Here is a 13,755-nt window from a genome sequence, read left to right on the forward strand (position 1 = left end):
TGTTGCCCTTGTTTTATTGTTGTAGTTATTATTGTTGTTTTCGTTGTTGAATAGGACAGAGAGAAATGGAGAGAGGAGGGGAAGACAGAGAGGGGGAGAGAAAGACAGACACCTGCAGATCTGCTTCGCCACCTGTGAAGCGACTCCCCTGCAGGTGGGGAGCCAGAGGCTTGAACCGGGATCCTTCTGCCGGTCCTTGCATCTGTTTTTTTTTTTTTTTAAGGGAAAAAAAAAAAGGAAATGTTTCGTGTCCAGTGGAAAGCCCTGGTGAGCAAAAACAACAGAAACAAAAACCCAAGATGCCTTCGGTTTTTATGAGAAAAAGAGGATTATTTCATGGACTCTTTTTGTCCTTTTAATTTCAGATTGAGTCAGGGAGGGAAGGGAAGGATATACCCCAGTACCATTCCACTCTTCATGGAGCTTCCCTAGGGCTGTGCACGGTGCGCCCAGGTACCACTGATGCCTTCATATGGTAAAATGTGCACTCTACTGCGTGAGCTATGTCCCGGCCCTAAATTTATTAGTATTGTTGTTTTTCTTTACCAGAGCACTGCTCAGCTCTGGCTTATGGTGATGCAGGGGGTCCCAGCTCTGGGACCTCAGAGCCTCAAGCTACAGAGTCTTCTTGCCTGACCATTCTCCCTCACCCCCCTAAATACTTTTTTTCCGTTTATAAAGTTAACTTGTTTAGTAGACTTTTGGACTGACAAAAAATGAGAAGGTAGTAGTTTCCCTATGTCTTCTTTATTGCAAATTTTGAGTATTAACATCTCAAATGACTAGTGATCTTTCTTTCTTTCCTTCCTTCCTTCCTTCCAACCAGAGCACTCCTCAGTATGATGTGTGGGGGTTGAATTTGGGATTTGGAAGCCTCAGACATGAGAGTCTGTTTGCATAACCATTATGCTATTTTCCCAGCTCCTTGTGGTGTGCGTCTTCACAAGATACGAAGTAATACTGATACATTATTATTAACTAAAGTCTTCATATCTCTCAGGCACCCTTGTCTGTAAAGATTTCTCACGCATGTTGTTTTTGTTTATTTATTTTTTTACCAGAGCACTGCTCGCTCAGCTCTGGTTTTTGATGGTCTGGGGGATTAAACCTGAGACCTTAGAGCCTCATATATGAAAGTCTGGTTGCATAACCTTTATGCTGTCTCCCCACCACACCCTTACGTGGTTTGATTACTTTCAATTTTGAGTGCTAGTCAGGTATGTTACAGAGTGCTTCTCTTGGAATTTGGCAGGGTTCTTCTCATGATTAGATCAGGGTTAGGGGAGTCTGAGGGAGGGGAATCTCTGTGGCAGGGTGCCATTCTCATCACGTCCTAAGAACAGTGTGTGCTATGAATGTGATTTATTGACCTTAATCACAGGACAGGAGATATGCTTGTCACATTTTCTCTGCTGAAAGGGAAACACTACCCCTTTCCCTACTGTACTATTCGGAAGAATGTCATATATAATCCGTATTTAATATGTGGGGCTGGGCTTCATCTCCATGAAGATTATCTACATAAATTCTTTGGATTGCTTCTACAAGAAAAATTCATCTCGTCTCCCTTTTATTTTTTCTCTTTCTTTCTTTCTTTCTTTTTTATTGGATAAAACAGAGAAATTGAGAGTGAAAGGGGGGAAACGGAGGGGAGAGAGAGAAAGACACCTGCAGACCTGCTTCACCACTTGTGAAGCAACCCCCCTGCAGGTGGGGAGCCAGGGGCTTGAACCGGGATCCCTGGGTCAGTCCTTGCGTTTTGTACTATGTGCGCTTAACCCAGTGCGCCACCCCCGACCCCCCCCTGCCATTTCTCTGTTCAGTCATTTACTTACCCCAGTGTAAACTTGTGACTTCATTTTATGCTCTAACTTATATTCCAGTACTGCATTTATTTAGTTGCTCAAGTGGTTTCCATTTTGGCCATTAGGAAGTTCTTACTTGGTTCTTGACATAGCTCTTTCATCGTGGTGGTGACTTTGTTTGTTTGTTTTGTTTTGTTTTTTTGGAGCACTTTCTTGCTTTCTGGCACTCCAGGGACTCCAAGCTCATCATATCTGTTTTCTACCTTGGTCCTAGAACTGTTTCTGTTTCTCTCCCTCTCCCTCCTCCCTCTCCCCCTCCCCTCCTTTCCCTTCCCTCATTTTACAAGTGTTTATTTAAAGATTTTCTTGGGACCCAGTGGTGGTGTACCTGGTTGAATGCATATGTCACAATGCACAAGGACCCAGGTTTGAGCCCCTGGTCCCCACCTGCAGGGGGAAAAAGATTGCAAGTGGTGAAATAGGTGTCTCTCTGTTTCTCCCTCTCTATCACCCCCTTCCCTCTAGATTTCTGGCTGTCTCTATCCAATAAATAAATAAAGATAATGAAAAAAAATTATTTTATTTATTTATTCCCTTTGTTGTTTTATTGTTGTAGTTATTATTGTCGTTGTCCTTGTTGGATAGGACAGAGAGAAATGGAGAGAGGAGGGGAAGACAGAGAGGAGGAGAGAAAGATAGAAACCTGCAGACCTGCTTCACCACCTGTGAAGCGACTCCCCTGCAGGTGGGGAGCCGGGGTTCGAACCGGGATACTTATGCCGGTCCCTGCGCTTTGCGCCACTTGCGCTTAACCTCTTTCTTTCTTCCTTCCTTCCTTCCTTCCTTCCTTCCTTCCTTCCTTCCTTCCTTCCTTTCTTTCTTTCTTTCTTTCATTGAGCACTACTTAACTCTGGTTTTGGTGGTACAGGGGATTGATTGAATCTGGGACTTTGAAGCCTCAGGCTTGAGATTTCTCTTATGCTATCTACACCCACCCAATAAATATGTCTTTAAACTAGAGGAAAGCAAGTGCTGAATGTACTCCTTGTTGCTTCGAGACCCTATCAGTTTACAGAACTAGGAGATATGTATACTATGTATACCAATCTGTTTATGTATGCATATAACCTAGAAATCTTGCTATATCTGATCATCTGTAAATTATGCTATAGTTTTTTCTTTTGTCAGAGCATTGCTCAGCTCTGACTTAAAGTGGTGCTGGGAAGTTAGGAAGTGAACTAGAGAGATCTGAGTCTTAGGCATGAAAGTGGTTTGCATAACTACCATGCTGTCTCCCCAGCCCTTAATCTTCTTACTGGTATCTCCAGCTGAAAGGCGCCACATTATTTTTATTTTCATGCATATCCAGGCATTCTAAGTTAAATAGAAAAGCCACATTAGAGGAAAGAACTGAGTGATCCTGATGTAAGTTTTTGTTTTATTTGTCTTTTTCTTTAACCAGCATAGTGATAAACTCTAATTTACAGTGCTGCTGGGGATTGAACCTAGGACTTTGGTGCCCCAGACATGAAAGTCTTCTTGCATCACCACTGTGTGATCTCCCTAGTTCCTGATGTGGGTTTTAGGTCTTGTTTTTATAAGGCCATAGCTTATTTTCAGGGAAACCACTAATAGTTGCTCTTGAAGAACATTGAGATAACACCTACTAACAGAGCTTAAAGATCTTAGACCAGTACAGGGATCAGGAAAAACACAGTTGTTTATGATTTCCCAACAGGATTACAAGCATACTCACCCATGCTGAAGAATTGGAAGGAAAATGTGATGCAAACTGCAACAGGAGATAGCCCCCCCCCCCCACGTGTGTTATTTCTACAAATTGCTAGGGTCTGAACCTGTTGCCTCTGGGAAATTGAAACATTAGGCATGAAAATACACACCTCTGCTCTGTCTGTCTGACCCTTCTTTGTTACTTATTTATTTTTGCAGTGCATTGCTCTGCTCTGGCTTAAAGTGGTGATGGGGATTGAACCAACACCTTAAAGCAAGAAAGTCTTTTTGCATAACCATTATGCTCTCTACTATTCTTCTTCCTTTCTTTCGCCACCAGGGTTATCACTTCTGTTCAGTGCCTATGCAACAAATCCACTGTTCCTGACAGACATTTTTTATTTCCCTTTCGGGCAGAGACAGAAAATCTGAGAGAAAGGGGGTGGGTAGGCAGGGAGAGAGAAACAGACATACCTGCAGCATTGCTTCACTGATCATGAAGGTCTGTCTGTACTCCCCATTCCTCCCCACATTAGTAGGGACCAGGGGATTGAATCCAGGTCCTTGCAGATAGCAAAGTATGTATTCTAGCATGTGTGCCACTGCCCAGGCCTCTCCTTTCTTTCTTTTTTTTTTTTTTAATATTTAGGTTTTTTTTTATGAGAGGAGGAGATCCAGAGAGAACCAGAGCAGCATTCTGGCACATGTGATTCCAAGTTGGAAGCTTTTGCTTAAGAGTCTAATGCTTTATCTACTTCACTATGTCCTGGGCTACTTATTGCTATTTTAATATGCAATTTCCTAATGAAAATCTGCTTAAGCACTTTTCATGTCCTTATTTTTCCATATGTATTTCTTTTTCCAGAAGTAAGTTTGTGTGTTAAATATGAAAGAGTCTCAGATGAGGCAGTGAGAGGCCAAAGTACCACGCTGGTCCATGTAGTGCGAGCTTTTGTCCAGCTGCCCATGTTCATTAATTATTTTTCAAAGATATTTTTGCATTTATTTATTTTTGCTTGGGTTTGCTACCTGTACAGGGAATCCACTGTTCCTGGCAGCCATTTCATTCTTCTTAAATTTTTATCTTTTTTCAATTATTTTTTGCTAGGACAGAGAAAAATTGAGAGGGAAGGAGAGATAGAGAGGGAGAGAGACACCTGCAGCCCTGCTTCGCTATTTGTAAACTTTCCCCCTACAGATGTGACTAGGGGCTTGAACCTTAGTTCTTGTGCTTGATAATGTATGTGCTCAGCCTGGTGCACCAAGACCTGGCCCTCGTCCTTACTTTGATTTTATACTATTTTCCATAGATACAAGTTCTGATTTATATCTCTTTTTCTTTTTTTTTTATTTTCCCCTTAACCAGAGCACTGCTCAGCTCTAGCTAATGGCAGTGTGGGGGATTGAACCTGGGACTTGAGAGCTTCAGGCATGAAAGTCTCTTTGAATAACCATTATGCTATACTCCCATCCCTGATTTATATCTCTACCTAGTGTGTGTGGTGAATATACATGCATTAAATAATGTTAGGGCATAATAGTTTGTTTGGATAGTCTGTCATGTGCATGACCCAGGTTCAAAGCTGTCCCCGACCACACTGAAGTAAGCTTCAGTGTGGTGGTGTCTGTCTCTCGTTCTCTGCCTCCTGGCTTCTCTGTATCTACCTGAAAAAATAATAATAATGTTAGATTAGCACTGGCCTATACTTAAAAACTTAATTCCTAGGATAAGCTCCAACATTTCCTTTTTGTTAATTTCCCTAACAAAACTGCTCAGCTCTGGCTTCTGGTGGTACAGGGGATTGAATCTGGGACTTTGAAGTCTTAGGCATCAGAGTCTCTTTGCTTAACCATTATGTTATTCCTCTCCAATCCATTTTCTATTATTATTTTTCAGTGTTTTTGTATCCCACAGGGACAAATATAACTCTCATGTGGTATTCTACAACTCACAGTGCCCCACACTATTCGGATACTGTTCCAGATTATTCTTTTAAATACTTGCATATTCCCTCCACCCTCCACCCTGTTTGTACACAGTTAATTTCTTGGGTGACATTTTCTCTTTGACCCAGCTGAGCATATATGAGGAAAGCTTCCCAGCATTATGAAACTTAGTCATTCCTGGGCGAGGCTTCTTGAAATTCAACTGAGACTAGAGGGCACACAGTAACCCGGTCTTAGTACTTCAGTTTAAGTGTCCTGGGAGCAGCAGGGCTTCTGAGCACCGGAGTTTGGAATAACAAATCCCAGACTCAGACCTGCCTTCTTCTAGCCCCTAAACAACAGGCAGCCTGCCCTGGGTGGTGCTTGGTCAGAAAACCAACCTGGTTTAATCTTCCCTTTCTTCTGTGGGCTCACTTCCTTGAGTCAATTCTGGTTCTTGACCAGAGTTCAGAGTGCCACCCCTCTCCTCCCCCCCACCCTCCATCAATTCCTGTTCCCTCCCTTCCTTGCAGTTTGCAGAGCAGTCCCTGATGAAGAATGCCATTAAGACATCAGAGGAGTCATGGATTGAGCAGCAGATGCTAGAAGACAAGAAGAGGGCCACGGATTGGGAGGCCACAAATGAAGCCATTGAGGAGCAGGTGGCACGGGAATCCTACCTGCAGTGGCTGCGGGATCAGGAGAAACAAGCCCGTCAGGTCCGAGGCCCCAGCCAGGTAGGTGCTGGGCTTATCCAGGTAGGTTGCTGATCCAGCCAAGGCCTCATTACCTCCCATGGGTTGCTCCTAAATGGGCAGGAAATGGAGGCCACCGTGATACCTGGAAGGGAAGGCGGCTCCTGGCTCTGTCTTCACCTCCTCTTGGACTTAGTGTCTGGTCTGTGCCCTACAACTACAACTCTCACCATCTTTACAGAACAAACTCTCGGAGTGAGGGGGGTGTGGGCTCAGCAGTGGAGCAACTGGTTAAGCTCATATGTTATGTGCAAGGACCTGGCTTTGAGCTACCCACTTCCCACCCTTGGTGTGGGGGGGGAGCCTTCACAAGTGGTGAAGCAGGTCTGCAGGTGTCTGTCTTTCTCCTTCTCTTGTCTTCCCCTTCCCTCTCAATTTTTCTCTGCCCTACCAATAAAAAAAATAGAGGTAAACTAGCTGTCGGGACTGGTAGATTCGTAGAGCCGATACCAAGCCCCAGTGATAACTGTGATGGCAATTTAAAAAATAAATAAATAAATAAAGGGGGGCGGGCAGCCACTGGTGGTGGGTGATGTGGGGCTGATGGAGGTTCAGCAGGAATAAGCTTGTGTTGTATGCTGTATGCCATGTGCTCCAAGCCCTGCACTGAGCATATAAAACCAGGCCTGGCCACTCCACCCACAGCAATCCCGTTTGTTGAGAGACAGACAGGTCAGTGGGGTCTATGCCACTGACTCAAGACTGTGGAGGTGCGGGGTGTCTGCTCAGTCTTCACTGGGCAAGGTGGGATTTTTAGGGCAGGGAGGGGATAGGACAGACTGGCATCTGAAGAATCACAAGGAGTTTAGAGAGACTGTAGATGTTGGTAAGAGCTGCGTAATTCAACAGGTATTTAATGCAGGCCGGTGCCAAGACACTGTTCTCATTGTTGGGGGTACATTAATAAGTTGGACCGACTCAAATCACTGTCCTTGTGATGCTGACATTTTTCTTTGCAGAGTGGAGTGAGATGAGAACTATAATGAATAAGTTAGTTGAGAGGTGGTATAGATGGAAAATACAGCTCTCCTGGATAGTGTGCCTGCTTTGGCACACACGTGACCCAGGCTTGAGCTTGGCCTCCACCACACTGGAAGAAGCCATCAGTGCTATGGTCTCTTTGCCTTTCTGTCTCTATCTGAATAAGTCTGTCTGGGCTGGTTAAGCCCTGGCAACAACAGGCGTGGGGTGGGAGTTGGGGAGAACGAAGAAAATGTAGAGCAGGAGGTGTTGGGAGCATAGTTCAGTGGGCAGAGCAGACACCTTTCCTTGCCCGAGGCCCTGGGTTTTAGCCTCAAGCAGCACATGGGGCATCACACACAGGGGAAGCTACAAGTAGTAATGGTGTAGTGTCTCCTTTCTGTTTCGGTCTCTCCCTTTATCTGATTGAAAGAGAGTTACGCAGTGCTCTGGAGAAAAGAAAACCAGGGGCGGGGTGGTGGCGCACCTGGTTGAGCGCACATGTGACCATGCTCAAGGACCAGGGTTCGAGTTCTCACCTGCAGGGGGAAAGCTTTGCAAGTGGTGAAGCAGTATTGTAGGTGTCTCTCTGTTTCTGCCCCTCTCTATCATCCCCTTCCCTCTGGATTTCTGGCTGTCTCTGTCCAATAAATAAATAAAGATAATAAAATTAAAAAGAGAGAGGGGGTTGGGCGGTAGCACAGCGGGTTAAGTGCACGTGGCGCAAAGTGAAAGGACCAGCATAAGGACCCCAGTTTGAGTCCCCGGCTCCCCACCTGTGGGGGAATCGCTTCACAAGAAGTGAAGCAGGTCTACAGGTATCTATATCTTTCTCTCCCCCCTCTGTCATCCCCTCCTCTCTCCATTTCTCTCTGTCCTATCCAACAACGAACAACAACAATAATAACCACAAGGCTACAACAACAAGGGCAACAAAAGGGGGGAAAAGCCTCCTGGAGTAGTGGATTCATGATGTAGGCACTGAGCCCCAGCAATAACCCTGGAGGCAAAAGAGAGAGAGAGAGAGGGAGAAAGAAAAGAAAAGAAAAGATCACCAGGATTGGTACAGGCACAAAAAAGCCCTGTCAGTAGGGGAGAGGGGAGAGAGTGAGAGACAGACATGGAAAGAGTCAGTTAAAAGGGATGAGTAGGGCTGGGAATTCCCAGTATTAAATAGCATACTCTGGCAGACCTCAGAGCAGGTGAGAGTTGAGCAAAAGCTTGTTGAAATCAAGGGATTTAGCTCAGTGCATGTTCTCCTGGTTCTGGTGCTAGCAGGGCAGAGAGGGTGGGCCAGGTTTAGGACGAGGACTTTGACACCAGAAGAAGAGGAAGCTGAAGCAAGGTGTGAGCAGTGGAAAGATGGGAACTCCCTTAGAACTTAGCAGGATCTGGAGTCAGGTGGTAGCACAGCAGATTGAGCACACATGGCAGAAGGATCCCTGTTGGAGCCCCCACACCCCCACCTGCAGGGGAGTCACTTCACAGACAGTGAAGCAGGTCTACAGGTGTCTGCCTTTCCTCTCTCTGTCTTCCCTCCTCTCTCCATTTCTTTCTCTCTGTCCTATCCAACAACGACAACAATAATAACTTCAGCAATAAAAGGGCAACAAAAGGATAAATATTAAAAAAAAAAAGAATTTAGCAGGATCCCCCTGTCTGCTAAGTGCAGGATGGAGTCTAGGGGACAAGGGTGAAAAACAAGGAACCAATGAAGCCTGGTGAGTGGTGGCGCTGCTGGCAGGCCCAGGGTGGGGAGAATGAGGAGAAGAGGGGCAGGGTCAAAGGAGAGTTGTAACTGGTTTTGGTCCTTCCCCACCACAGCCCCGGAAGGCCAGTGCCACCTGTAGCTCTGCCACTGCAGCCGCCTCCAGTGGCCTGGAGGAGTGGACCAGCCGGTCCCCAAGGCAGCGGAGTTCAGCCTCCTCACCAGAGCACCCAGAGCTGCATGCCGAGCTGGGCATCAAGCCCCCTTCTCCAGGCACTGTTTTAGCTCTTGCCAAACCTCCTTCGCCCTGTGCACCAGGTCAGTGACTTGCCAGTGGGGGAATATGCTGGGATTTGGGGGGGGGGTACCGCCCAGCTCCTGGGCCCTGCCTCTGACTGTCCATCTGCCTCAGGTACAAGCAGTCAATTCTCCACTGGGGCTGACCGGGCTACTTCCCCCCTTGTGTCCCTCTATCCTGCTCTGGAGTGCCGGGCTCTCATTCAGCAGATGTCCCCATCTGCATTTGGTAAGCCTCCTCTCTCTGGGCAGGGGTCAGCTGGAGAGAGGTGCAAGCAGCAGGTTGGGGGTGGGGATGGGGGCGGGGTGTCTTCTGGAGGATCCCAGCAGGGTTTCCTAGGCCTGGGAGGGCCTTCTTGAGAGAGAGGAGTGAAAGGGCTCACTACAGAGCCCGAGGTCAGTGGAGGACTAAGAGGTGGCTCCAGGGAAGGGCTTCATCACCCATTTTCCTCCGGGCCCCTAGGTCTGAATGACTGGGATGATGACGAGATCCTCGCGTCGGTGCTGGCTGTGTCTCAACAGGAATACCTAGACAGTATGAAGAAAAATAAAGTGCACAGAGACCCGCCCCCCGACAAAAGTTGATGGAGACCCAGAGACTGGAGACCATTTCCCAACCCCCACCACTCCTGCCCTCCGGTGCCACCCACCGTCTTTGGCTTTCTTCCTTCTCCCCTCGCTCCTCTCTCCCCTCCTCCCCACGTCCTTCAGGCTGACCCACCCCTGCGCTCCCTTCTCATCGCTGCCACCACTACCATCACCTGTCTCTTCGCCAGCTGACGTGCCCTGTTGCCCCCTGCACAGCACCATCCCTGCATTCCACAGGGGACTCGGGCAAGGGTGCCGAAGGTAGGCAAGAGGCACAGAGACAAACCAGCTGGCAGCCAGGCAAACCCTGAAGAGAGACGTTCAGACAGAGGGAAGTCTCCCTGTACCCCTTCCTTCAGAGATCAGAAAAACTTGTTATTCCCACCTCCACACTGATACCAGGGAGGTGGGAGGAAGACGTGGGAAATCCCTCTATCCTCTACCCTAAAAATGTCTGAGCCTTCATTGTTCACCTTTTCTTTATTAAAATATACTTTTATCTTATAAAATCAACCAATCAGAAATGATGTAGACAACAGCATTGGCTCTATGAAGGCGGCACCTCTGGTCTGGGGGCAGACAGTCCGTGGGACACAGGGCACAGTGATGTGGTTGCAGTCTCTGGCCTCCAGCTCTGTGGAAATGGGCAGATCTAGAGTGAGCGGGGTAGTGGCTGGGGGGCAGGCAGGGGTGGCAGGTGTCACGTGGGCTTTGGATAATGAGACTCTGACCTTACTGTATTCCTTCTGCTTCCACCACCACCACCACCACCACCTTCACTACCACCACCAACCACCCACCACCACACCACCACCACCTCCACCACCTCCACCACCTCCACCTCCACCTCCACCAGTCTCTTTGGAATTTCTGGGTGGGGGGCATCGTTGAGGAACATGACCATCACCCAGGATTTGAGTGTGGGGAGTGGGAGCAGCCTCAGTAGATGGGGCAACCGTGCCCTGCAGGTGTTGACAAGATCCTCCATCTGTAATGTCCTTGGCACAATAAAACCAAATGTCAGTCCCCCCCCTCCCGAGCACCTCTGTTCTGTGTGGGGCAGGGGGTGGGGGTGGGAGGCTATGGGGAGGCCACAGTGGTGCCACAGGCCTTGATTTGAGCTCTCAGGGCCCCAAGATCTCCAGTAGGGTCTATCTTGGGACCCGAGGCTTGTTGGGATTTGATACACCGCTTACTAAATCTCTCTCTGGATCTGTTAGCACCAAGGAAGTCTCCGCCTGAGGCCTGGCCCCCAGCCTCCAGTACTGACACAGGATGTAGCCTGCCTACCCTGTGTCCTGGGGTGTGATGGGAGCATTTCAGGGAAATAGGGGATTTGCAATCTGTCTGCCTGCCTCTCACCCCAAAAATGCCTACTCTTTCCTTGTGATCACTGATGAGCAAATGCTATGGAAGGGCACAACAAAATGCTTCACAGGAATGCAAGTTTAGCTGAAGTGACCCCTGGGGTTTAGAAACTAAGGAACTGCTAAGCCCCCTTTCTTTTCTGTTTTTTGTTTTTTAAGGACTTTGGAGCCTCAGGCATGAAAGTCTTTTTGCATAACCATTATGCTATCTCCCCGCCCCCCAGCTAACTCCTTTTATTGTTGTTCACATCCCCCCTCTCCTCTAACACCTCTGCCCCCACCTTCCTTTGGGGTAAAAGCAAAGGCAAGCAAGAAGACTGCCTCCCAGGTTTTGTTAAGGGCCCCTTTTGTTGCACTTAAATAATGGGGCCTCTTTGGAGGAGGGTGCGTGGCTGCTGGCTTTGCAGGTGAGGGTGTGACTGGCTAAGGCTGCCCTGGGGTGTCTGGAATCCACTGGTCAAGCATGTGGAAAATGCAGAAAAATGCCCTGAAACCTTTCTCAGCTTTTGCAAACTATGCTCTTGGTCAAACACAGACTCGCTGAGCGTCAAGTGTCCCGTGTATAAGACAGGGACCTACTTCATACTTTGTCGGCGCACATTGTGAGAGAACGCACAAGGTCTACAGAACATATGACCATATTCTTCGAGTTCTAATTTAGCAAAGATTACTTATCCTGGTGTGTGGAAGTCACCCCCACCATTTGGTCCCTGCCTACATCTTGCTTCTCTGTCCAGTTTGCAGGGTTTCTGGAATTGACCTTTGCATCATCTCTCCCTAGAAGATAGGGTGTGGTGTGTGTGTGTGTGTGTGTGTGTGTGTGTGTGTGTGTGTGTGTGTGTGTGTGTGTGTGTGTGTGTGTGTGTTTGTGTGTGAGAGAGAGAGAGAGAGAAGGGCTTGTTTCCAGGTGTGTCAGATGGTAACTGCATGTGGGCCTGTCTCTGACAGTTTGTGTCTGTTTCTGAGACAAGTGCATGTCTGCGTGGGTCTGTCTGTGACAGCGCATCTGTGACTTTCTAATAGGATGGTTGTCCATAGCTATTTCTGGACGGTCTCAGGGACAACACTGCATGGTGTGTTTGTGACAGGCAATATCTAACTATTTTCGTGACACTGCCTGTTGGTGTTGTTCTGTCACGTGTGTTGTGTGTCTGCCTCTGGAGCAGTGTGTACGTGTCTCTAGAGCATCTGTGTCTTTCTGTGATGGACTGTCTGGCTCTGATTTCTGGGACAGTACTGTGCTGTGACAGTGGATGTCTGGTGGTGCTTGTGTCTTTGTGACAAATCCTAGCAGTGTGTCTAACGGCATTTCTGTGCCATTGTCTCGCAGCAGTGTTAAGTCTGTCAATCCCTGGAATGTCTGCCTGTCTTTCTGTACAGTGTGTGCCTAGGTGTCATTCTGGGACATAACTTTGCTGCATGCCTGCCTGACGGTGAGTGTCTGCATGTGTTTATGCCAAAGCATTTAAGATGTGTCTCCATGAGTTTGACAAAACTCAATGTGTACATCTCACATGGCACAATATTTCCCCTTCATGGGGTGAGGGAATCTGGTCCAAGATGCCCAGTGGATGCCTTGAATTGTGGGTAGTAGCAAACCCTGCTGTGTATTTTTTTTTCTTTTCATTCATTTACAAATGAGTTGAGAGGGAAGGAAGAGGTAGAGTGTAGAGTAGGGGAGAGACACAGACACACACACGCTTGCAACACTGCTTTACCTTTAATGAAGCTTTGCCCCTGCAGGTGGGGAGAGGGGTCTGGAACCTGGGTCCTTGAGCATGGTGACATGTATGTTCGAGCACTCTACGGGGTGTATCACTACCTGCCTCCTTTTTAATACATTTAATTTCTGTTTTAATGAGAGAAAATATACAGAGGTCAGTACAGCTCAGATCTGTCTTACAGTGGTGTGGGGAGATTCGACCTGAAACTTCGGAGCCTCAAGCATGAAAATCTTCTTGCATAACAATTATACTGTCCCTCCCCCCTTATTTCAATTTATGAATCAAAGATAAAGAAGAGAACCAAAGCATGACTAGCACATGAAATGCTGGGGATTGAACTTGGAATTTCATGCTTGAGAATTCATTGCTCTATCTGCTGTGCCACTTCCCTGGCTGTGTACAGATAGCAATGAAATGGAATTATAACAACACAGGATCATAACAAATAGAAATCATCACACACATGATCTCAAAATATTTGACTATAGGCAATACTCTCAGGTTGCAAGTGATGGGGTAACTATGGATGCGGAGGAGGGTGCTACTGTCCTTTCTTGTGTGTCTTTGCAGTGAATGCCAGTCTTCTTAAGGCCTCCTGTTTCAAATTTTCTGATTTAGCCACCTCTAGTAATGTCTCCCAGCCTTCTCACACAGAAGCTTACCTCTGCCAAACCACCAACACTCCTTCTATTCCAGAGTGCGGACCTGCTGCCTGGGCTGTAGGCCAGGTCTAGGTGAAGGACTTTATAAACACCCCAAGGGCTACACCTCCGGCCATGGGGACGCCGCCTTTGACCAGCGTGCCCTCCATGATGATGCTTAGGGAGGTTACCCCTCCCTGGCGGCCAGACAGGTTTTCCCAGGATTGGCAGCCTCAGTTTCGGGGCGGAGGCC

General features: G+C 47.5%; 1 protein-coding gene across 2 annotated transcripts in view; it reads left to right on the top strand.

The window, feature by feature from the left end:
- OTUD5 (OTU deubiquitinase 5) overlaps positions 1–10,803 on the top strand; it is a 52,456-nt gene extending 41,653 nt beyond the window's left edge. For both annotated transcript variants that reach the window (XM_016190968.2, XM_007529408.3), the window contains exons 7-10: positions 5,996–6,199; positions 9,002–9,203; positions 9,298–9,411; positions 9,646–10,803. In XM_016190968.2, coding sequence (XP_016046454.1) covers positions 5,996–6,199; positions 9,002–9,203; positions 9,298–9,411; positions 9,646–9,767 — 642 coding nt within the window. In that variant the 3' untranslated portion in view covers positions 9,768–10,803. The remainder of the gene's footprint in view (positions 1–5,995; positions 6,200–9,001; positions 9,204–9,297; positions 9,412–9,645) is intronic.
- The last annotated feature ends 2,952 nt before the right edge of the window (positions 10,804–13,755 follow it).

The sequence above is a fragment of the Erinaceus europaeus genome, chromosome X (assembly GCF_950295315.1).
Source record: "Erinaceus europaeus chromosome X, mEriEur2.1, whole genome shotgun sequence".
NCBI lineage: Eukaryota > Metazoa > Chordata > Mammalia > Eulipotyphla > Erinaceidae > Erinaceus > Erinaceus europaeus.